The following is a 25,646-nucleotide window of genomic DNA, read 5'->3' on the forward strand; positions in this document are numbered from 1 at the left end:
CAGTACCTCACACATGACAGAGGTGAAAATTCTTAAAAAATAAAGGATTCAAATAAAGGAAGGGAATTCAGTCAGAGAGACAGTCTAAAACGAAACATTGTTATTGATTGGTGCTTCAATTGGTAATACTGGTATTAATGGTTTGTGATATCTATAATGTGAGATAAACGCCGGTGATTCGATGTTTTCGAGAAAACGAGAAAAAACGACAATAATCGCAAACACAATAATAAATATTACTTACGCAACGCGTAGTGCATCATCTATTCATATCGTAGTCGTACAGGAGAAAGTGACTAACTAAAAAAACGTAAAATGTTCAGGAGGGCCATTTAAGTCACTTTTGCTTTGGCAAGAAAATAAACATCAATGCAGTTAGTCATTTTTAATGAGTCAATATATTATGCTTTCAAGTTTAAAATCCTTTGGGATTTTTTTCAGGGTAATATTAAGCTAGTAAGATATCAAACATTCAATGATCTCGTTTTTGTAAAAAATGCAGTTGGTCACTTTCTCCTGTATGACTACGATTTATACATCTACAATATCAACATCACTTTCTACTACACTATCTCAATCTATCGCTTTGTATTGTTATGTATACGTTGTTCTCTTTTGCTTCACTCCCGTAGTGACGCAATATACAGCTCTTCTCCTTATCTCTATTTTCTATTTTCCATTCTATCTCTCTCATGTAACGAAATGTGCCTAAGAAATATACCTTAAAGTGACGCGTCCTTGAAATTTCACTCTTGATTATCGTTCAATTATAGATAATCGAATCGCTGCCTAAGAGTTGAACTTTAACGATGCTTTGTCATTTTCACACACGCTTAAAAACGCTACATAATATCAGTAAAAAAAATAAAACCACTTGGTATCTCTCTAACCTTACCGAGTTACCGCTAGAAACCGAACCGGAAGAGCGCAGCTCCGGTTCGGTTTACTCCGTTGAAAATATTACTCTAATTAGGGAGATTCCACGAATCTCAGAGATTTAAACCGGAGCGTTTTATGACAGGATAACAAAGATCATCCCGTTTCGTTACATTACCTTTCGGGTGGTTTTTTTCAATTTTATTATTTTGAGTTTTAGGCCATTTTCGTTCTTCCGTACGTATTAAAGTGTTTTATTATTATTTGTATTTTATTTAGCAATACTAACTGCCTTTAAAAAAAACGGAGTTATTTAATGAATATTAAATATATATTATAAAAAATACATATAACAGGGTTTTCAACTTAAAATAAAATGGTTTAAGTGATAATTTTGTGAATGGTGAATGTTAAATAGTGTATAAATTTATCATTTACAATAGCCAAAGACAGGTGTCGTAAGCTTTGTTAATTCCTAGAATCTCAGTGCAATTATTCACCTATGCTGAGATGTCAATAATATCTTGATTTACGTGCGCTTAAACTTGAAATATACTTAAGGCAATAGAAATATTTTTTATTTAAGTTTCACGTGGTAAATTTTATTGTGTCATTTTTTCGATGCATTCCGCATCATTTTCACATATCGTATGTGAAGCTAAGTCTATATGTTAGAGTTGTGTCCTTAAGGCGTTGAAGGGTGAAGAAGAGTAGAGGCTGTTTCTTATTTTTATTTAATTTTTTTATCTGTGGGAACAAACACCATAGCGGAGAGGCTTAAGTCATTGTCATATTGTTAATTATGGGTTCAAATATGTATATATGTATATATATATATATATATATATATATATATATATATATATATATATATATATATATATATATATATATATATATATATATATATATATATATATATATATATATATATATATATATATATATATATATATATATATATATATATATATATATATATATATATATATATATATATATATATATATATATATATATATATATATATACATATATATACATATATATACTACTTCTGAAATTTGAGTAGTATGGTTGTCCATCATGGGTAGAATGATGAATGTTACACGTGTATAAAGTGATCTTATAACCAGTTTACGACAAATCGTAAGCCCTGTAAATACGCGGACTTCCTTTTTTATCTGTGTTGAGAAAATTTTACGCCATGATCACCTTATTACACAAAGCCAATCAAAGAAGGGGCATTTATTTCAACTGTCTGAAATTTACGCGTATTTTGGAGGCAATGTTATTCGAAATTTCCTCATAAATTTCCAGAATTGCGGTGTCGTGATAACCGCATAATGGTGTTGGGAATTTACGCCTGTCAGACTCATTAAAATACCTCACCGTTGTCCTATCAATAATGGCGTACTGTAAATACAATGCCTCGATTATCTGGCAGCGTTTGTTATTCATATTACACCCTTAAAACTGATTAACACGACCCAATTTGATAAACCAACGAACGTAATATTTATGTATTAAATGTTAAATCCCACAATGATTTGTTTGAGTCTAATAAGTTGTATTTTATTGTTAAAAAAAACATAAAAATTAATTTTGTGATAGTTAATTGGCCTAGTTATGGCATTTTCAAACGAATGTGAAGATTAAACGGACTGATGGTTCTTATATAACTATACAATTCTAAGTACTTAGGCAATAGTTTTAACATGTGTATGTGATAAATGTAAATATAATACGGGTGGGACTTGGTTACTTCCTTATTAAAAAAATATAACACAAATAGTATTGTCAGTATGTATTTAATATATTTTTCTATTTAAATAAAAAAAAATTCCTAGGACGCCTTAAAACGTCAGACGGACAGTCGAAAATTTCGTGGCCAAATCTATCATATTTCTTTGAAGAAAAAACTTTCTCATTATCATCCATTGTTCACTTTGTGTGATGGTCTACGCCACGGCGCACTACGCCACGGTTGAGTAGACTATCCTACCTGCAGACAAGACTCTAATAGATGATTTGCGGGTTTTTTCTTAATAAATAAATTATTTTAAAAAGTTAACTTTGGGTTTAATACACTACCTGTCTATTACTATTTAGATAACCAACTAAATTTAACTTCCTCTTAATTTAAATTTATTATTTAAATTTATTAATTTAAAGTCCACTTTTTAAAATATTCCCATTGTGATTCTTTTTTCGTCTTTCCCTCATTCAAAATTTCATTTTTATAGAAATGTCAAATCGTTTTAATGACCTGATGATCGAATGATCGAATGAAACTGGAAGTCACGAAAGTGTTTATAAAAGTGGAATTACACAAAGTGAACAGTGAATGGTAAGGAGGGTGTTTTTTTCTTCAAAGAAATAGATTTGGCCACGACATTTTTTACTGTCGACGTTTTAAGGCGTCCTGATGGTTCTGGAAAGTCCATTATATTTCTTCTTCACACTTTCAGTATCCTGGATTGTGTTCTACCCACAAGTAAATCAATTAGCAATCAGGGACACGACCTGCAGGCGCGATATTAAATTGTTTCTCGAATGAGTTGCGATGATAAAACGGCCCAAGGGAAAGTAGGCCTCCACGGCAAACTCGCTCTCCTCGTTCGTCCATGGCATGATTGACACTTAACTAATCTCAAAAAAACTTTAGATTCTATGCTTTTAAAAGCGCTGTAGGAACGCCCTCTCGATATAACTGTCACTTTGTGTCACGAGTTTCAAAAAAGTAAGTGACCGCGTCCCACCCTCTAATATTGAACTTAAAATATTGATTTTTTTTTTCTTAAATCTTCTGTCGAAGAGGGGGTGATATATGTATAATGAATATATTTGTATTATTACAACTTTTATAATAGTATATATCTTATATTTTAGACAATACGCTTAAAAATCGCAAAAAGTCGCTAAAATCAAACATCGCACGATGTTATTGAACTACAACAAATAAATTTCGCACCAGTTTTCACAGTATGAAATTAGTTTGAATAGAATACATTTAAATACTCGTACATATATTTATGTTAAATATATATATATATATATATATATATATATATATATATATATATATATATATATATATATATATATATATATATATGTATATATATATATATATATATATATATATATATATATATATATATATATATATATATATATATATATATAAATATATATATATAAATATATATATATATATATATATATATATATATATATATATATATATATATATATATATATATATATATATATATATATTATATAAATATATATATATATATATATATATATATATATATATATATATATATATATATATATATTATATATATATATATATATATATATATATATATATATATATATATATATATATATATATATATATATATATATATATATATATATATATTTATTTATTTAAATATATATTTATATATATTTATATATATATGCAAATGATGATAGTAAATAAATAAATAATTCATAAAAAAAAAATCATGACCTAATATATTGTTATAATTACCTCTCCGAACGCAGTCAGGCCGTTGATATTAGGTTTATCCCCGGAAGAATCAGCCCTAAAAGAGAAAGAAAATGAGAAATAGTCCCTGTTGTATTGGAAAGATTTTTTTAGCTAATTGCGCATTGTAGATATGATATAAATTTAACTTTTTTTACACGTGGCGACACTTCAATTCAAGCATGCATAATATTAACACGATGTTTTAAATGTTTTATCCGTTATATTCGAAGTTCGTTAAAAACAGATCTATTATAAGTTTTACTGTACAATGGTTACCTGTTTATGACCGATTGATAATTTTCCTGTATCACAGATATTTCGGAATTCTAACAAAATAGGGGGTATTTGAGTTTAAATATTTTATTAGGCTTCTTACGAATATATAAAAAAAAATTATATCAAACTAAAAAATGCTAATTATACTCGTACATACAAAACAAAAAAAAACAAAAAACTTTTGTATACCCTTAAGTTTAATAAATATTCAGTGTTAGTCCCTTTCTGAGCATAAAAGCTAAGATCTTTTTTAGGAAAAGCACAGTGTAATTAGAATAAGATAGACATAAGTATAAATGTTTAGTTAAAACATTTAGATGTAATATTTTATTGCAATAATAAATAGATAATCAAAAATATTTGAACCAAAAGAGATATTTTGTTTGATGTATTTTAGGCCTGGTAGTTGTATAATGTGGGTAAATTGTGATTGGTGTGCTTTGCTGGAAGGTGCTTTCTTGTGTTATGTGAGAGTAATTCTTATTTGCGTATAAAAAAATATTTAGGGTTTTTTCCTTCCCGCTAAATGTCCAACATCTCCTGTCGCTAAACTCTCAAAAATTAACAATGCAATCATAAAGCACTTGATGAAAAATAACAAAAACATTGAGTAATTAGTAATCATTAAAAAAACGTGTTAATTTACAGCATTATAATAAAAAAATATCAGTTGTTTGTGGCATGTATCACTCAATTTTGGGTTCTTTGCCTATAAATAAAAAAAATAAATATTAAAGGATTGTTAAAGCATATAGTGTCTGTCATAAACGTATAAGAAAAATTACATAGTAAAAAATAATTGTGGAAAAAATAGTTTAATAATTTGTACATTACTCACCATGGCGTATTGCAGGTATGCGTAAGGGTGAGGTACCTTACCCCTAGCTCATAATACATCCTTAGTACCCCCAGTGAGTTCCCAATGCTGTGACCCCCTTCCACACCGATAAGGGATGCGATCTTTCTAGGCCGTGCCCCGTGAGATTCGAGTATATCTAGAAAGGTATCAAGCAATCAGACGTCTCGCTTAACCCTAGACTACTCAACTATCGTAAAAATCACGACGGCAAAATGACGATTCATGGAAAAAACAAAGATTTAAGTTTTGTACTGACATTTCTTGGTGGAACTGCATTTTATATAAAAAAATAATAACGATGTATTATAACTTTTAGTTTTTACCACATAAATTTTATTTGACCAGTGACCGGATTTCGTCGTAACCACCATCATCATACTAGTGATAAAGAAACCCGGTCATTGGTCAAGTAAAATTTATGAGGAAAAAACTATATAGCTATAATTTTATTATTTAAAGTACTTTTTTTTCTTTATTGAGTGATCTCTTAAACCCGAAGAATGTTACAATTACTCCTAAAATAATTATAAAAAAATATTTGAAAAATCTCGTTGAAATTTTTTATCGTATTTTATACGAATGTTTGGTGAAAACATCACTCGGAGGATAGTTTAGTAATTTAGGGTTAAGACCGCATAAGAATTCAAAGCCCTAGGAATAGCGGCAAATGTCTCGTAATCTGACGAAAAACGGTGAGAAATTGGAAATCCAAAGACATTTTTCCGCCTCTAGAGTAGATTAACCAATAAAATATTTTTATGAACGATTATCATTTTCGGGAGAGTAATTTCCGTGAAAATATCTGAAATTAATTTATTTCTTTTCGATTCGAGGGAAAAATTTAATTTCAAATCCCTATATCACAAAGTAAAGAAACAAACTCGAAAATATTTTTATTTGATTCACGCGAAAATGTATTATGGCAACAACAAAAGAAAAATAAAATTGTGAACGGAAATACAATATTGCTCTTAAATATTCTTACGTTATATTCTTAGATTCTGAAGCTGAAAGCTGAGAGCATTTTAAAATTGATGGGAACAAAATTATATTTAAAACTCTTCTTATCATTCATCGTTAACTTTGTGTAATACCGCTTTAAAAAAATTCTACTTCGTAAAAAAATTATATTTTATTGCTTTAACAAAATTATCTTACCTTTTTTTCAAATATGGTTTGGACATGTAGAACGAATGAGTGAGGAAAAAAGGGTAAAACAAATTTATGAGGTGAATGTAAGTGGAAAAAAGAGCAGAGGAAGACCGAAAAAAACATGGCATGATCAGGTATGCCAAATACTTGAAAGTGGTCAGGTTAGGAGTCGTAACAATAGGCGGGTATGTATGAGGAGAAGCATGAGCGTGGAAGAGGCTAAGAATGTTTGCAAAGACAGAGTGGTGTGGCGTTCTATTCTCTCTGCCTACCCCTGCGGGGAAGTGGCGTGATGGTTAGTTTGTTTTCAAATATAATATATATTGACTAACCAAAAACTAACTTATCAAAATGCCGCTTCCTCGAAAGGGTAGGCAGAGAGAATAGATAGCCTAAATAATCTGTCTTTGCAAACAATCTTCACCTCTTCCACATTAATGCTTATCCTGATACATACCCGACAATTATTTTTACTCTTGAACTGAACACGCTCAATTTTTTAAAATTTGTACTCGATCAAGCTAAATTTTTGGCGGTCTTCATTTGCTTTTATTACCTACCACATTCGCCATATAAATTTGTTTTTTCTCTCTTCCTTCATTCCATATGCCCAAAACAACTCAACACACCTTTCTTAATTTTATCGAACATGCTTATCTCAGCCTTGCATTTTTATTTTATTTGTTCGGGAATTGTACAGCTTTACATTTAAAAAGGTATATAAGAAAAAATAGTTACATTAACAATAATAAACATTGCATTACATTAACAAAAAAAGTTACATAAATAAAAATAAAACCGATTAAAAAATTCCACATTTATATTATAATAACTATTAAAACCTTGAGATGAAAAAAATAGTGAGAGTGTGTGTGTGTGAGGAAGGGAGTAAAAGGGTAAGGGTATGGTATAAAATTAGATTTTGCAGAAAGGAAAAGGAATTTAAATTACTATAAAATTTATTGTATTCTTAATCCAGTGTTTATATTTTTCAAGTCTTAATTAAGGAATTAAATTAACAAATCGAACAAACGTTTTTTATCCTTATAACATTATTCCAACAATGTTTGTATTTATTTTAAATTTCAACCGGCAATGATTTTTGTTTATTGAAGTAACATCTCAAAAAGTTTTTTTTTTCTTTTTAAACCTACCATCCACCCGCAGCGGTTATAGAGTCGTAGGGGACTGTTTATAAGCTGCGCATAGAGGAATAATTTTAATTCATTCTTAAGGAATAAAAACTCCATGCAGATTAATGAGGGGGGAGAAAGATGTATGGACAGAAGCCGGCACTTAGTCCCCACTCCTCAGGATAAAAAACACAAAAAATTAGTTTTTTATCAAACTTATAAATAAAGATTTTTTTAAAAATCCCTTACCGCACCCCAATGGTGCATAGGGCACTGCTTAATATAAATGCAGTGTTATCTCGATCGATTAAACATGAAGGAAAGGTGATCAGCCCTCCACTTCAGGTGCCAGTCCAGTGTAATATTGAATAAATATAAAAGAGAAAAAATGAATAAAGATAATGACTTAAAACTAAAGTCACATTAAGACTAAACTAAAAAAAATAGGTAAATCTCCTACCGTTGACTGAGGTGGCGAATTGAAAATAGTTTGGGTATTTTTCGACCAATCTCTTGATAACGTCTATCTGCTCCAGTGTAAGCTGTACCGCATCTTTGTTCTGGGCTGCGCATGGCACAAACGCCGACCAGAACTAAAACAAAACGTCAGGAACAATCTCTTTTCGCTGACACACAATTCGCTGTTCGTGTTCGGGAAAATGAAAATACTTTCAACACTAAAAATAATAAAAATAAAACAAATAATGTTTAAAATAACTCACATCAACATCAAACCAAATTTGAACAGAGAAATTCATAATATTAGTAAAAAAATTGACATCTCATCAATAAATGTGTCTAGTGAAAATTCGGGAAAATGAAAATACTTTCAACACTAAAAATAATAAAAATAAAACAAATAATGCTTAAAATAACTCACATCAACATCAAACCAAATTTGAACAGAGAAATTCATAATATTAGTAAAAAAATTTACATCTCATCAATAAATATGTCTAGTGAAAATTCTAGTTGAACAGAGAAATTCATAATATTAGTAAAAAAATTGACATCTCATCAATAAATGTGTCTAGTGAAAATTCTAGTGCTCCTTGTACAAAGTTTCGAAATTGGATAACTTCTAATTGGAGATAATACAGATTTGTGAATTAGTATTTATACACACCCAAAATGTTGTGAATAAAATTAACTGGTAAAATTATAAGCTTAAAAAAAATGAAAAGGGTATTTTCTAGCGTTTCTCGAGTACGAGTATGGGAATATAATGCAGGATTCGGACCTCCCATACAAATTAAAGAGTTTCGGCAAAGCTCAAAACAAAAAGCTCCTCTCATGTCATCATAGATGTCTCTAGTGAAATTCCAGTGATTCAAACACAAGGTTTAAAAAAATAAAATCATATCGTAGTCATACAGGAGAAAGTGACCAACTACCGAAACGTAAAATGTTCAGGAGGGCCATTTAAGTCACTTTTGCTTGGCAAGAAAATAAACATCAATGCAGTTAGTCATTTTTGACATGTCAATATATTTTACTTCCGAGTTTAAAATCCTTTGGAATGTTTTTCAGGGCAATATTAAGCTAGTAAGATATCAAATAGTCAATGATCACGGTTTTGTAAAAAATGCACTTGGTTACTTTCTCCTGTATGACTACGATATATGAGATAATTTTTTAAGAATTAATCAAGGGTTAGAAGAAGAAGAATTTAGAAGTTCCAAGAATTTCAGTACTGTGGTTGTCAATCATGGGTAGAATTAGTGAATGTTACACGTATGTAAAGTGATCACTCAAATCAGCCTATGACGGTCGTAAGCCCCGTAAATGCCCAGACTTCCATATTCTTCTTCATCTATGTTGATATGTCAAAAAAAATACGAAAAATAAATCCTATAATTGGATATAATCCGGATTTGTAAACAAGTATTTGGACACACTCAGAATATTGTTAGAAAATTTCATCATCACAATACACGAGGACATAATAAAATACATGTGGAGCCGATAAGCACAACTAAGTTTGGAATAAGGTCCTTGCTATATATATATATATATATATATATATATTGCCTATACCCGAAATAACCAACTGCCTGACATATAAAAGAGAACCCGGCCAGGAATCTAAATTAACTAAAAAAACTACTCTATCGAAAGATATTTGTGTCAGTGATAAGTAATATTTTCTTATTTTCTCTCCTTAAACATGCTTCACATTGTTTCTTTATGCCCTTTTCTGTACTTTTTATTGTTTTAAATATATTTTACATTTTGCCCTGTGTTTTCTTGTTTGTTACTTTATTATCTGTTTTTTAGTCTTGTTGACCTAAATCTCCCAAAATGAGTAATGGAATTTTTTTTATTATTCCTATTAATTTTTCTACTATTCGGGAATATTATTGTATGTTTATAATAAAATGAGGGTATACTGGCAAAAACGTTAACTCGAAAATATTAAATTTTGACTTAATGATGCATATTATAAAGTTTTCAACGTTCTAAAAACTGGCAAAATACACTCAGTAGTTTGAAATGTCATAAATATGTGGTTTTAAAAGTAAATTACACTTAAAGTTTAATAGCGGGTATTTTATGTAGGCTAAAAGCTGTATAGAACAGGGATTTTAAGGTTAACGTTTTTTCCCAGAATACCCACGATATACTACTACAACTACTACTATTAGGCAGAAAGGATGGAACGCCACACTCTTCTGTCCTGACATACACTTCTCGCCTCCTTCACATCCATACATCTAGTCATACATGCCCTCTCCGATTACGCAGACTTTTGACGCCACCAGATTTTAGGTTCTGATTGATCTGATCGTGCCAAGTCTTTTTCGGCCGCCCTCGTTCTGTTTTCCCTCTCACACTCGCCACATACATATTCTTGGTCATTCTCTCGTCATCCATTCGCTCCACATGTCCATACCTCATTAAAGAAATCTTCATAATCTTTTCAATTATCCCTCGTTCGGCCTTACATTCCTTTCTTATATATTCGTTTTTAATTCTGTGATACAATGATTTTTCACACATTCATCTAAGGGAGCGCATTTCACCAGCGTGCACTCTGCTTTCATCCTTCCTTTGCCAGTTCCATGTTTCGCTTTCATACATCAGTGTCGGTACCAGCACTCCGCCAGTTTAGATTCCATGGACATATTTTTATTAGCAATCACCCTGTTCAAAGCACCATGTATTCTATTCCCTGCATTCTCTCTCTCTCAAAATCTTTGTCACCTTCTCTATCCATCGGGAAGAAGATTTTTTAAATGAGAAATATTTGTGATTCTTATTATTTACACAAATACAAATTTCAAATTGTGGTCGAATGGATTCGAACCAAGAAACTAGGACTTCTTTCCGCGAGTCCGCGACACTAACCACGGGACCACAACCCGACGACATGCTTCCTAGATATAAAAAATCTTGTACCTGTTCCAGGCTCACACTCGCCACATATATATTCTTTATCGTTCTCTCGTCATCCGTTCGCTCCACATGTCCATACCACTTTAATGAACTCTATGTTTACTTCACTACACGATATACAATATACGACTAATAAACTAAACGATATATATGTTTAAAAATAAATAAATGAGTAAATAAAGTCGCTTACCTGCGCCCCCATCATTCCAGCCCGGAGACGAGGTAGATCTGTGTGGGAGTACTTGGATTTGGACCAGGGCTCTACGACCGTAAGGTCGGTGTCCAAATCGAATTCGTTTAGTTCATTCCTCATGAACTTACGGAGATTCCACGGGAGATCGTTATGCCTGGGAACAAATTGAATTGTATCGTTATAATATTTTTTAAAAAAACCTTAATTTTTTTTTTTTAAATTATTTATTTGGGTTAACAGCAGCATATATAAAACAAAAATTTAAAGGATTTTCATTAAACAAGCCAAGTATAGTCAACCACAGAAATACATATAAAGATTGGTAAAAAGTATTTTGTCTGTTCCCTGATGTGCCGTAGAAAGTAAAGAGAAGTGCCGTGAGTCGATCTTCTATCATTATCTGACACACCACAAATATTTGCTTTTTTGTTGTTCTCTGTTTCAATTCTGAATTCTTATAAATATAATCAAACTCAATTTTGTATTGTGGATGTTTTAATTTTTAAGCCTATATCTGCCCAACTACTCATTAAGTGCCCTCTATCATTGAATTTTAATAAAACAAAGTGTGCGTCAGAGATGTAGCATCAACAGTATGGTTGCTATTAACTGTGAAAGTTTGAAAGTCTTTATTGAAGGACCCTATATATTTATAGTCCCTATGTCTATTCCAAATAGCTTCCTAAAGTAGGGCGCCGTGACAAAATACTAAGCTTGTAAGTGCGCCGCGGGCTGAAAAAGATTGGGAACCCCTGGTCTAGATCTAGCAAATGAACACGTATCTATGAAATAAAATGTGCATGTGTGAAGTGTGTAAGAGGGTGTGTGTGTGTGTGTGTGTGTGTGTGTGTGTGTGTGTGTGTGTGTGTGCGTGCGTGCGTGTGTGTGTGTGTGTGTGTGTGTTTGTGTGTGCGTGCGTGCGTGCGTGCGTGCGTGTGTGTGTGTGTGTGTGTGCGTGTGCGCGTGTGCGCGTGTGTGCGTGTGTGCGTGTGTGCGTGTGTGCGTGTTTGTGTGTGTGTGTGTGTGTGTGTGTGTATGATGTCGATTCTAGTGGGGACATACATACAATGCAGAGAAGGATAGTTTTTAAAGATCCTGAGAGGACAATATGCTCACCCTTTGAATGGTGAGCATATTGTCATTAAAGTCAAATTCAGGTCCAAGTGACTCTGAAATGTAGCTACCGCTTATGCAACACCGCCTATCATGACCCTACTCAGGCTTCAACTTTTTAAGTTTTACAACCTTGTGTCCACACGTAAGTGGATTTACTCTTTATGTTTAATGTTACTATAATTTCATATATTTTAAAAGGGAAAATTCTATGATCTTGTACGATTTTGATACACTAATTTTAAAATCTTCTTAATTTCACATTGGAAACGATTTCAAACATCAAAATGATAAAGTGATATGTCGTTAGGTGGAGGAGGCAACGAAGAAGACAATGGTATGCACATGTGAGGAAATTTAAAATATATTTAAATAAATCTTGCTACGTAGTTAACACGTTATCTTTATTTTAACTTCTTTTCGATAAGCCTCCTGCGATGTCGATTCCCAGCTGTCGATGCATGTCTTTGGTGGTCTGCCCGAAAAATGTCTACCTTGGGGTTGGCAGTACAATGCGATGTGGGGGAGTCTGGATGGTTCCATTCGCCTCACATGCGCATATCTTTGTCTCCTTCGTTGCCCACCTAACGTCATCTTCGATCTCGCATTTTTCCCTTATCCTCGTGTTTCTTATTCTCGTAGACTCTTGCCTGATATGCTTCTTAGAGCTGATACCCTAAGCGTTTTTTGTGCCAGCGGTGTCTGCTCTACTTTTGATTCCATACGTCATGCTTTGATTTTGCTGCCGATCTTCATCACAGGATTTTTCCATAAATAACGTTTTAACTTTTAACTGTTATTCCAGCCTTGTTGTCGCATGGTATTATAATTACAAAATGGAGTGAGAATTAATTTGGATGTCAATTAGTCCTCGGTGAACTGGAAAATTCGATAGCGACAATCGATTTAGTCTTCTGAGAGGAGAAATGAGTGACGGTCGTGATAAGCGACAAAGGAATACACTTAACATAGTACATGCGGCTATTAAATTACCTCAATTATGTTTATAGCCGAGCAGAGATTTTAGCGAGAGGGAAACGTACATCGTAGAATGAAACAATCTCGAAGAATGAGAAATATCAACTAAATACCTTTTAATATTATTTTATATGGTTACAATTGTTTTTTAAATGATTTTTATTCATTTTCTAAACATTTCTACATACAATCTTAAATTAAAAAAAAAAAAACCCAGTTCTCTCCAATAAAGAGACTGAGCTCTTGTGCTTGGAGAGGGACTTACACTTGTTAGTTATGTGTGTTAGCAATACAATTTATTTTTATTCAATTTAAAAAAAAACATGTTTTTTTTCGTGTTTTTTTATCTTTCTTAGAAAAACAAAAGTATATATATTTTTTTTAGCATTTTAATGTCTCAATTATTTTTATAATGTGAGAAGGTTGTTGAAGTACTTAGTTCCCAAAAATTTAAAGTTCTGGTGGAATTGTTTGTGATAATGTTGTAAGACAAACGATTTTGAATGAGAAAAAATTACGTTTTTTAAAATAAATAAAATAATTAAAAAAAAAAATACGCGCACAGCACCGTACCTACACGGGATGAAAGTAAAACTTCAAAGTAAAAAAGAACAATAGAGAATTAATCTGAGAGACTAAGAGAGGGAGAGTTTGGGAGAAAGAGAGAGCATTTCAAAATAAACACAGTAAAATCTCGATATAATGGAATAGTTGGGGGCAGAGGGTGTCCGTTAAAGTCGAAAGTCCGCTATTTAAAAATATTTTCAAATACATTTTTTAAATATGAGCACGGTATTTAGATATAAATGAACTTTACAAAGCAGAAATAATATTCTATTTATTATCTACAGACACTCGTAGTGAAGTGACGTTGCTGTTTGACGCGCTTGCTTTCGCTTTGCTTGAAAAGAGAATCAAGTTTTCTTTCACTTTTGAAGTATGCCCTCTAAACTTTTAACCCTCTAAAAAAAAGAAAAAGCTTTAAATATTTATTGACTGGATTGACTGGATATATCGAGGTTTTACTATATGACAATACAAAATTAGCATTAAAATTCTGTTAATTCAGTATTAACAGTACTGTCATTGATTGGTGCTTCAATTTGTAATAACGTTTTTAATGGTTTGTGATAGCTAAAATATGAGATATATGATCGGGATTCGATATTGCATTAAAATTAGTTTTAGGGGTAGGTAGTTATTTATGTGTTTTCACAATTTTTTTGAGAAGAAATTTAGTTTCTTTGAGGCCTATAAACACATCTCATTCATTCTTACTCATTATTTCTTCAATTTATTAGCTGATTTAATTTTAAGATTTAGATTTGATATCAGCTGGAAGTGAAGTGAGAGCAACAGAAACTGCGAACCATTCATTTTTGAACTAAATACCCTAACGTACTATCCAAAATGTATCTGATACTTTTATTATTAATGAAGTGAGATCTGACGGATCCGGTATTTCTCGTTGTAGTACCGAAAGCCGATATATTGGATATTGATAAGCAAGGGGTTAACAAGCATAAACTTCAACTTTATTCATTTAAACTACACACAACTATTTATTCATTTAAAACGTCATGTACACAAGGTATATATGTACATTTATGAGCTTATTGCTACTAAGCAAAACTTTCGAACCAAACAACAAACTAGAGTGAATGGTCAATGTTTGCAACTTTGTTTGGTGGCTGAATGAAGTGGTCAGAAGTGCTTAAACAAATTCTGTTAATACAAGATTAGGCATATTATACTTATCTAATGAAAAACATGATAAAAAACAAAGAAGGTAGAATCAGGTAAGAAGTTAGGAAGATGGGGACGATCCACGGAAAATAAGATTTTATTGACAGTATGGGTAGAATATAATAATGTGCCAGGCATTTCTTTGTATGTAATTCATTTTATTGAATAATTGTGAATTTAAGATAAAGCTCACTCCTTTCAACAACGTCAAATATCAAAAAACTTGATTTTTCAAGAGATCGTTTTTAAAGTTTAAAAATATAATAAAATGTATTAAAAAAATAAATATCAAGCCACTTATTGAACTTTTTACTATGCAACAGATAATTTTAGGTAAAACCTGAATGCTTTTTCTCCATTTGAAAAGTATTTAGTGTATTTAAAAAAATTATTAAATAATACCTTTTCTTCAAAATGCAAAAACATCACATTCTGCCCTGTAGCGGGTAAATATTAAGTTAAATATATGTTGCTTTTTTTGGGGTATAGTAAATTTTCTGGGCATTCCGAAAACATATATTACGTTGTTTTTTTTATATATAACGTTTTTGAAAGGAGTGAACGATATGATTATGTTATGTATAAGTCAGAGATAAAACATAACCTTTGGGGCTAGATTTACATACTCGTAAATAGTAAGGCTTTGATGTACTTTAATGAACACTAAATGTTTATGTAATGTACTATGGTAAATATCAAAAAGTATTCACGTCAATTTCAAAGTCAACGTTATATTCAGGAAGCATTTAACGCTTGATCGTCGTCAGTGAAGTGAAAGAAAAGATAATTCACGCTTTTCACTTCTTACTTTTCCAAGAGTCGTATCGCAAATTGAGAACCGTAACATGAAGTTTCATCCTTGAACAGTGTTGAACATATTTAAAATGGTGTGACCGGGAAAATTGAAATATATGGCAGTCTCGAATTGAAACCGTTAGATGTTCGTAATTTAATAGAAAGTGATATAAATTATATTACGGTGCCTTAGAATTTGAGGTCTGCTAATGTCATTCCATTACTTCCCTTTCGAGAGGGCGAAAATTTTAAGTATGAATCGTGGATTATTGGTGTTCGTTCTTTATTACATTTTGTTTCGGATTTAATGTATTAATAATCAGAAAGGACGAAATATGAATAACCTCACTAAACATGAGAGGCATACAAATAGATAAAAAATATGTATTTCTCCAAATCTAGCCTTCGAAATTTGCTTTAATTAATTTTAAACAGAATATAAAAAAAGATATATTTATAATTGTATTTTTACCTAACGTCCAAGTTACTCTGAAATCTAGCTACGGCTTATGACACACCGCTTATCGCGACCCTACATCGTCTTCAACTTTTTGAATTTTAAAGCCTTTGCCCACTCGTGAGTGGATTTACTGTTTATGTTAAAACTTACTACAATTTCATGTTATTCATGAGTGAAAATTCATGACAAAAACACTTTTTTTTTAAATACAGTTGTTATTTAAAAAAAACAAAGATTTTAAAACATTTTTACAAATAAGTGAGAATATAATTTGAATGAAATATACATTATTTCACGAATAATTCCACTTAGGGGCTGTAACTGCTGTGCTATTTGATTGTCATAATATGGATTCTACGCTCTATTTACCATGATACGATGTTGACATATTCATCTGCATAGAGGCATGAAAATACAGTCTGATGTACGTACAATTTTGTTAAACATATTTCAATTCCTTCGTATTGTTGTATTGGAAACTATTTTAAACAACAAAATGTATTATCTTACATATTATACTATCATAAGTTGAAAAGTGAACAAAAATATATTTTAATTTAACGCTTTATTTACTAATTTTAATACTGTAATGTGACACGTGTTTCGGGGCACTCTACATCATTCTTAAATACATTCAAAATGAAATGAAATAAAACGTGGTATTGAACAAGTGAATTGTTTTCTTTTATACATTATTTTGACATATGAAGAAGATATATGACATAAATAAGGAAGAATACGGAAGTCTGGGCAGGCTTAAGTTTACGTTCACCAATTCTACCCATGATTGATACCGTTTTAGAAAAAAATATTTTTTCTTCGAAATAAATATATGGTTTTGAAAATAAAAGAGTTATTGGAAGGCAAAGAGTAAAAAAAACATAAAAATATTTCTTCAATAAACATTGTAAGAAAAAGTCAATTTCCAAGACGTATTCTAAAAATTGAATTGTGTTCTAAAAAATTAGCGTAGAGACACGTCTAGCCCTCAGCGCGGCCGAATGCGTTATAATTTAAACTCTCGAAATATCGACCTTAATAAAAATAATAACATAATGCTTAAATTATGGCGTTTCTCATGTATGTGATTATAATACAGGATTCGGACTTCATATGCGATTGAAAGAGTTTCTGCTTAATAAAAAGCTTATTTCATCTCACAATAGATGTCTATAGTGAAGTTCTAGTGATTCTTGTACAATGTTTTGAAATCGGATCAAATAAAGGGTGTTTTTTTTAAGAGCTTGAGAACTTAAATAATAATACAAGACAGAAATATTGTTGGAATGAATTTCTATCAATATAATCTGGTAGAAAATTTCATAGCATTTACTTTTAAATATGATTTCCGGAATATGTCCGCTGCGGCTATGAGTTACATGGTCCATTCGATCAATCCAATTTTTCAATACTTTTTCCATCAAATCTCGCCGTATGGCGTCAATGGTGGCTTGAATATTGGCTTACAATGCTTCAAGAGTTGCTGGTTTATCAGTATAAACCAATGATTTATCATAGCCCCATTAAAAGTAATCGAGAGACGTTAAGTCGCACGGACGAGGGGGCCTGTTAACAGGACCACTTTTGGAAATAAAGTTGTCACCGAATTGATTTTGCAATAAATTGAAGATTAAGCGCGCTGTATGGCAAGTTGCGGCATCTTGGGTCTCGTTGGATCTAAATGTTGTCGATGTTTAGCTAATTAATTTTTGGTGATAAAAAAATCAGTCAGCATGGATCAATAGCGCTTGCCATTCATCGTAACGGCAGTTCCTTCCTCATTTCGAAAGGCATAAGGACTGATGATACCACCAGCGTGTAAACCGCACCAAACAGTCAATTTTAATAGATTCAATGGTGATTCGTTAATAGCTTGAGGATTGTCTTCGTTCAATATACGGCAATATTGTTTATTCACGAAGTCATTTGACCAGAAATGAGCTGCATCGTTAAACATAATTCTTCATTAAAAATGCTCTGTGACTTGGCGAGCAGATTTATTTTCAAAGTAAATCTGCACAATTTGGAAGCGTTGTTCACGCGATTCATGATGAATTGCCCAACCTTACTGAACAGAAAAATTCCGTGTCTGTCTGCTGTGCTGGTCGGGGTTGTGGGCGTCTGTGTACCAGCCAACGTCGGGTCGGAATCGGATCTAGCTGACTAACTGAACTAAATACTAATCCCTTTCACTGCCTACACCGGGGTACTTCTAGAAAATTTGGTGACGGATTTACAAATTTTTATTTATTTAGATTGGCAGTGACAGGGATATTGAAAGTTTGTAAATGTAAGGCATGTATGACTAAATGTATGGATGTGATGATGTTTCACATTTTCAATAAATTTCACAACTTAGTTTAAAAAAATGCTTTGCAAGGGAAGACCTATCAGGAAGCCTAGATGCTTCTGTATCAGATCTAGGCATGCGGTTGGACAGCTTTCAATGAACAGAAATGTAAAAACAATTTGACATTTTCAACTGTCAAACCATAGACACCAACCACCTAAACTACTCATGCTGCTAAAAAAACACCCTTTATTATATAGAACGAAGAATTTGAGTAGTGTGGTTGTCAATCATGGGTAGAATGGATGAATGTTGCACATGTGCAAAGTGACCACTTAAACCAGCCTAAGACGGTAAATGCCCAGACTTCTATATTTTTCTTCATCCTTGTGGATGTGTCAAAATAATATTTAAAGAAATCACTTTACTTTTTAAACACCAAGTTGTATTACATTTTATTTTGTCATGTATTTTAGAATGATGTTGAGTGCACCGAAACAAGTGTCGCATTACTTTCTTTCAAACCCTTATCCGCACCCCAATGGTGCATAGGGCACTGCATATAAACGCAGTGTTATCTTGATCGTTAACACACGAAGGAAAGGTGATCAGCCTTCCGCTTCAGGTACCAGTCCAGGGTGATATTTAATAAATATTAGAGTGAAAATATCACTTATATTTATTTGACTCCCCCCCTGGGAATCGAACCCGGAAACTCCAGAATGATAGTCGAGCGTGCTGACCATTACACTATGGAGGCGGACAAAGTGTCGTATAACAGTATTAAAATAAGTAAATAAAGCTTTAAATTATTCTTCTTCATCTATGTTGAGAAGTCAAAAAATATTAAGAATGCTGAAGCGTTACCCGTCAATGAGAGGAACTTCAGCAAGGATTTGCATGGCTGTTTCCAATCGTTCTCTGTCGGAAGCCGCTGTAGCCAAGACCAGCAGACCAGCTGCCAAGGTCCACAGCCTTACAGTCATCCCCAAGTTGTTGTCCGCTGAAAGAGAAACCACTTATTAAAAAATCATAATAAAGGATTATACATAATAACAAAATATCATCCTTACAGTGAAAATCTAATATCCAGTAGAAAATATGTTTTTTTTAAATATTTTGAATTTTATTTCTTTATTTGAGATCGGATTCATACTCGGTGAATTCCAAATACCGCCTATATAACGCCTACATCACTTTTTTTCACTTATTCGGCTGCAAGACATTGCTTAGAAAAAATTCTAAACAAAACAAAATTGGCTTAAATTTATTATTAATTACAAATAATAGTTATTTGCTAAAATTTCAGATCGACGAGGGAAAGTTACGGTGAGAATGTCTGGAGTCTGGAGATCGGATCTATTGTAACTCGGTGAAGACCAAATGCGGCCTATACAATGCCTGCATTGCTCCTATTCTCTTATACGGCTGTGAAACATGGCACCTTACAAGGGACCAGAGCAGCCTACTTACTTAGCTTTGAGAATAGGTGTCTGCGAAGAATTTTAGGCGTACGGTGGTTAGACTTTGTGAGGAATGAAGAGATAAAGCGTAGGAAGCAGAAAATCTTAGTCACAACTGTCGTCAAGAAATAGCGATTCAGTTGGCTTGGCCACGTACTCCGCATGTCTCCCAAGAGCCTTAATTAAACTTTCCTCTTTTGCAAGGCATCAAGCTCGCCCAGGATGACCACTGCTGACAATTCGTCGGCAGTTCTCGTCAGAACATTGGGACGTGGATCTGACTTAGGAGGATGCAAAGGAGCTGGCAGCTGGCAAAAAAGCTTGGAGAGAGTATGTGGACTTCATATGCCCTACATAGGGAGTGGATATGGTTTAAATGATAAAATATATAGCTTATTTACCAAAAAGGTACCGCGAATACTGATTATAGACGTCAAATGTTGTATTGTTACTATTTTATTTAAACTGAGCGCATTAATGACGCATAGGTGCAACCAATTCTACCAATAAAACATTGTAATTCTTATTTTTTGACATCTCATCAAAGATGAAGAAGAATATGGAAGTCTGGGCATTTACGGGGCTGACGACTGCTGATTTTTATTGTAATTCTTGAAATCGCCAAGTTCTAGCATTACCGCAATGGGTGAAATTATTAATTTCTTTAACGTAAATATTATAATGAACCAGCTAACTAACCATCAGAGAGAAAAGAATTCCATACCAATCTGTCTTTTTCAACAATCTTAGCCTCTTCCACATTAATACTTCTCATCAACAATGTCATCGTCCCATCTTTACTAGAGCCGGCCTAACCTTATACATGCCCGCCGGTTATTCAGACATACATAACCAAATAAATAAAATATCCGTTCGTTCAAAATATTAAATCTACTAAAGTTATTCGTCGATCGCTTTTAAATTTCGTTACAACGTTGCATCCAAATACGTCAATATTATGATATAGGTACCTGAGTTAATGATGAACACAGCTTTTCTGATCACAATGGCAGCGCCATCTGTTACGTTACAGAAATACGCGCAATACTAATTATAGGTCATGTCGAACAGTGCTAAAATACAGCAAATATGCTTCTTGATACATAAAATAAAATACAGCAAATATGCTTCTTGACAAATACTGCAAATATGCTTTAGCCAAATACAGTAAATTTGCTTCTGACTGCTGCTAAAATATTGTATACCCATAAGCAGTGGCGTACACAGAGACTTAGTTAGAGTAGGCAGTAGAGGTAGGTATTAAGGTAAGCAATGTTCTACTTACTAGGGTAGGCACTAGAGGTAGGTATTAAGGTAAGCAATGTACAACTTACTAGAGTAGGCACTAGAGGTAGGTATTAAGGTAAGCAATGTACTACTTACTAGGGTAGGCACTAGAGGTAGGTATTAAGGTAAGCAATGTACTACTTACTAGGGTAGGCACTAGAGGTAGGTATTAAGGTAAGCAATGTACTACTTACTAGGGTAGGCACTAGAGGTAGGTATTAAGGTAAGCAATGTACTACTTACTAGGGTAGGCACTAGAGGTAGGTATTAAGGTAAGCAATGTTCTACTTACTAGGGTAGGCACTAGAGGTAGGTATTAAGGTAAGCAATGTACAACTTACTAGAGTAGGCACTAGAGGTAGGTATTAAGGTAAGCAATGTACTACTTACTAGGGTAGGCACTAGAGGTAGGTATTAAGGTAAGCAATGTACTACTTACTAGGGTAGGCACTAGAGATAGGTATTAAGGTAAGCAATGTACTACTTACTAGGGTAGGCACTAGAGGTAGGTATTAAGGTAAGCAATGTACTACTTACTAGGGTAGACACTAGAGGTAGGTATTAAGGTAAGCAATGTACTACTTACTAGGGTAGGCACTAGAGGTAGGTATTAAGGTAAGCAATGTACTACTTACTAGGATAGGCACTAGAGGTAGGTAGTAAGGTTAGCTACTACTATTTTGTTAGGTAGGGTAGGCACTGGTTGCGTTTTTACATGTCACGCGGGAGAGTTAGGATAGGCACTGCTTTTTTGCCTATATGGAAGGCACGCCCCTGCCCACAAGCACAGTGAAATTAAACATATTAGAAATGTTATTTTTTTCTATTTAACAAGACTGAGCCGTAGCAGGACGTGGCTAGGTGCGGTTTGTATTATGTAACAATAAAATTAATTAAAAAATACTAGTGATACTATTTATATTTCTGAATAAATTGAAATGGTTTTTAAATACTAACGGATTTCTAAATTTATACATTGAGCAAAAGAAAACAAGCTTGAAAAATATTTTCTAAACATTTTCCAAACATTTCTCAATATTTTCTATAGAGTTTTACGGTAATTTTCTTTAGAGTGTATAAAACGTCTTGTTGGAGACAATCTTATAAATAATTTATGATTCTTTTAAGTATAACAAGTTAAAAAGTGATTTATCTTTAAAAGTTAATGTTTTGCCAAGTTAGGAATTGAATATTCTTAATGTTATAGTAACATCTCATGAATTATTCAATGAGGATTATTTTGATAAAATTAATTCTGTTTATGTTTGTATTTTACATAAAAAGAAAATACAATAATGTATTTTACAGTAACATAGTTATAATAATAATAAAACCCTTATCCGCACCCCAATGGTGCATAGGGCACTGCGTCATATAAATGCAGTGTTATCTTGATCGTTTACACATGAAGGAAAGGTGATCAGCCCTCCGCTTCAGGTACCAGTCCAGGGTAATATTGAATAAATGACAGTAAAAAAAAATCATCTATATTTATTTTACCCCCCTTGGGAATCGAACCCGGGACCTCCAGAACGGTAGCCGAGCGTGATGACCATTACACTACGGAGGTGAACATAGTTTCGAATACTATGCACACAAATACATCTTTACAAAATTAACCCAAAAGATGCCTGCAAAAAATGGAGTTAAAACATCGTCAGCATTCCGTTTTTTTTTTATATACAAAATGAAAGTCGGTGCTTTGTGAATATCTTATAAACGTTTTAATAAGAGATTTAGAATTTTGAAACTTATCACATCACATAAAGGAATCTCCCTGGTTCATTTTAAAGTCATGTTATATTGGATATTACATTAAAGTGTTAAACTAATAATTCTTTTTGTTTGCTTAATTTGTTAATTCGTTTCCTTAGTGCTGACTACAAAAAAAAAACACACTGGATTTAAAAAAAACATTTAAAAAAATCTAATTGAAAAAAAATGCAAGGCTGAGATAAGTAATATCGATACAATCAAAAAAGGTATGTTGAGATGGTTTTGGCATGTGAATCGATCAAGATAAGAAAGAACAGTAAAATAAATTGATGAGGTGATTGTGGTTGGTAATAGAAGCAGCGGAAGATCGAGGAAAATTTTCCAATTCATGCAGGTCAGGAGTCTGAATAATCGAGGGATATTTATAAGGGGATGGATAAATGTGTAGAGGAGAAGTTTGTTTGCGAAGACAGACTGGTGCGGTGTTCTATTCTTTCCGCCTACCTCTGCCTTGAGGCGGTGTAGTGGCTAATTAGTAAGGTACTGAGTTATTAGTAATTATGTATTATTAATAATAATAATAAAACCCTTATCCGTACCCCAATGGTGCATAGGGCACTGTGTCATATTAACGCAGTGTTATCTTGATCGTTTACACATGAAGAAAAGGTGATCAGCCCTCCGCTTCAGGTACCAGTCCATGGTAATATTGAATAAATATTACAGTGAAAAAATCACTTATATTTATTTTACCCCCCTTGGGAATCGAGCCTGGGACCTCCAGAACGGTAGCCGAGCGTGCTGACCATTACACTACGGAGGCGGACAGTATTTATTATAAGTTAAAGACGGATTATGTATTATAAGTTAATTATTTGATTTGAACAAAGATTTTTTAAAAAATTATTTGCTGGTTTTATTATCTGTTAAACTTTATCAAACTCTATTTCTTTTCGCTGTATCTGTCTCTCCCTTCAAATATTTTATATAATTTATTAATGGTTTCCATATGAAGAACCTAAGTTTGTTCGCTTTAAAAGTATTAACGGTGTTTTTCTATAGATATATGTATTTTTTTACTCTATTTTTTTAACGCTTGCAAAATATTCGTTACTGTGTCCAAGGAGAATAAAATCTAAATTTACAAAGCAGTATCGTTACACATACGTAAATAGGTTAAATAAAAATATTCTGATACGGATTTGGATGAAAGTAGATGATGACATTACAGTAAATATAATTAAATATTTCAACGGGATATTTTTTACAATTCGACTGGTATTATTTACATTAAAAATTCGTCATCAGGCCATCGGGAAAAACGGTAGGAGGTAAACACCAATTTGTGAATACATTTTATTAAAAAAAACGTAAAAAAATATATTAAAACATTTTATCAACGATTTTAAAAAAACTTTGAGAGACAACAAACATTTTACCCCCTCCAATCTTAATGTGGATTAAAAAGCTTAGAATAAGTTCAAATTTAATCGTTTATTCTATTTGTTTTGTACTACAATACATTTGTAAAAATGTTAAGCAGTGTTTTATGTTCGATATTCATAAATCATAATAAAAAAATGGATAAAATTTTACATACCTCTATAAATATTTCTGGAAAAAATATGAGAAGACGACTGAAGAACCTTTGAAAACTTGCCTTTAAAAACTAGCATCACTTCATGAAAATACAGCATTTTTATTACTTTTTTAGTTTATTTAAAATAAATTTATGTATTTAACCATTTATTATTAATTCACAAAAAAATACTAATTCAAATTGTTGGTTTTTAAATATTTTTTTATTTATTTCGACCACCGGTTGCTTAAAATTTCCCGAAAGTTTTCGCGAATATCACCCCCGAAAATACGTGCATTACGGACGACGTGCGAGAACTGAATAAGGGTAACGGCGAGAGGGGAGAATTCGCAAGAGCGTTTATAGAAAAGGACAAGGCTTTCCGAAGCCGGTTCTAGTTAAAAGGAGCTATTTCGTTGTATATTTCTGAAAAGCCTCGTATTACTGATAGGGCATATTTGGAAAGTGCCATTATTTTCGAGGATGTTTCGAGTATAATATTACTATATTTTGAAAACCGTAACTCCACAGGCGGTTTTAAGTTGCTCAACCGACAGATTTTTGATGCGCACACGTTAATTGTCAAGTAGATTTGCATTTGAACGAGTTGACAACGTTAACATTAACCGTACATTTTTTAAACTTGAAATAAAAATTGTACTTGCTTCAATACAATGAATAAATAAATCACTTAGTATGTATCCAGCATTAAACGATAAAACATAGATTTCTATCTATTTCAGACCCATTTTTTGTCCAAATACACAGTACTGAAGAAAGTAAT

At 32.4% G+C, this 25,646-nt stretch overlaps 1 protein-coding gene across 1 annotated transcript in view; it reads right to left on the minus strand.

The window, feature by feature from the left end:
- LOC148313113 (dipeptidase 1-like) overlaps positions 1-25,151 on the minus strand; it is a gene marked incomplete at its 3' end in the record, with an annotated part of 27,461 nt that extends 2,310 nt beyond the window's left edge. Inside the window, exons 1-6 of the mRNA XM_088267759.1 lie at positions 24,884-25,151; positions 19,685-19,820; positions 11,433-11,589; positions 8,307-8,439; positions 5,541-5,697; positions 4,427-4,481 (exon numbers count right to left, since the gene is read on the minus strand). Coding sequence (XP_088123885.1) covers positions 4,427-4,481; positions 5,541-5,697; positions 8,307-8,439; positions 11,433-11,589; positions 19,685-19,820; positions 24,884-24,980 — 735 coding nt within the window. The remainder of the gene's footprint in view (positions 1-4,426; positions 4,482-5,540; positions 5,698-8,306; positions 8,440-11,432; positions 11,590-19,684; positions 19,821-24,883) is intronic.
- Between the last annotated feature and the right edge of the window lie 495 nt (positions 25,152-25,646).

This window comes from Brachycentrus maculatus, unplaced genomic scaffold, assembly GCF_059751285.1.
Source record: "Brachycentrus maculatus isolate JH-2025_06_01 unplaced genomic scaffold, ASM5975128v1 h1tg000019l, whole genome shotgun sequence".
In the NCBI taxonomy this organism is placed as follows: Eukaryota; Metazoa; Arthropoda; class Insecta; order Trichoptera; family Brachycentridae; genus Brachycentrus; species Brachycentrus maculatus.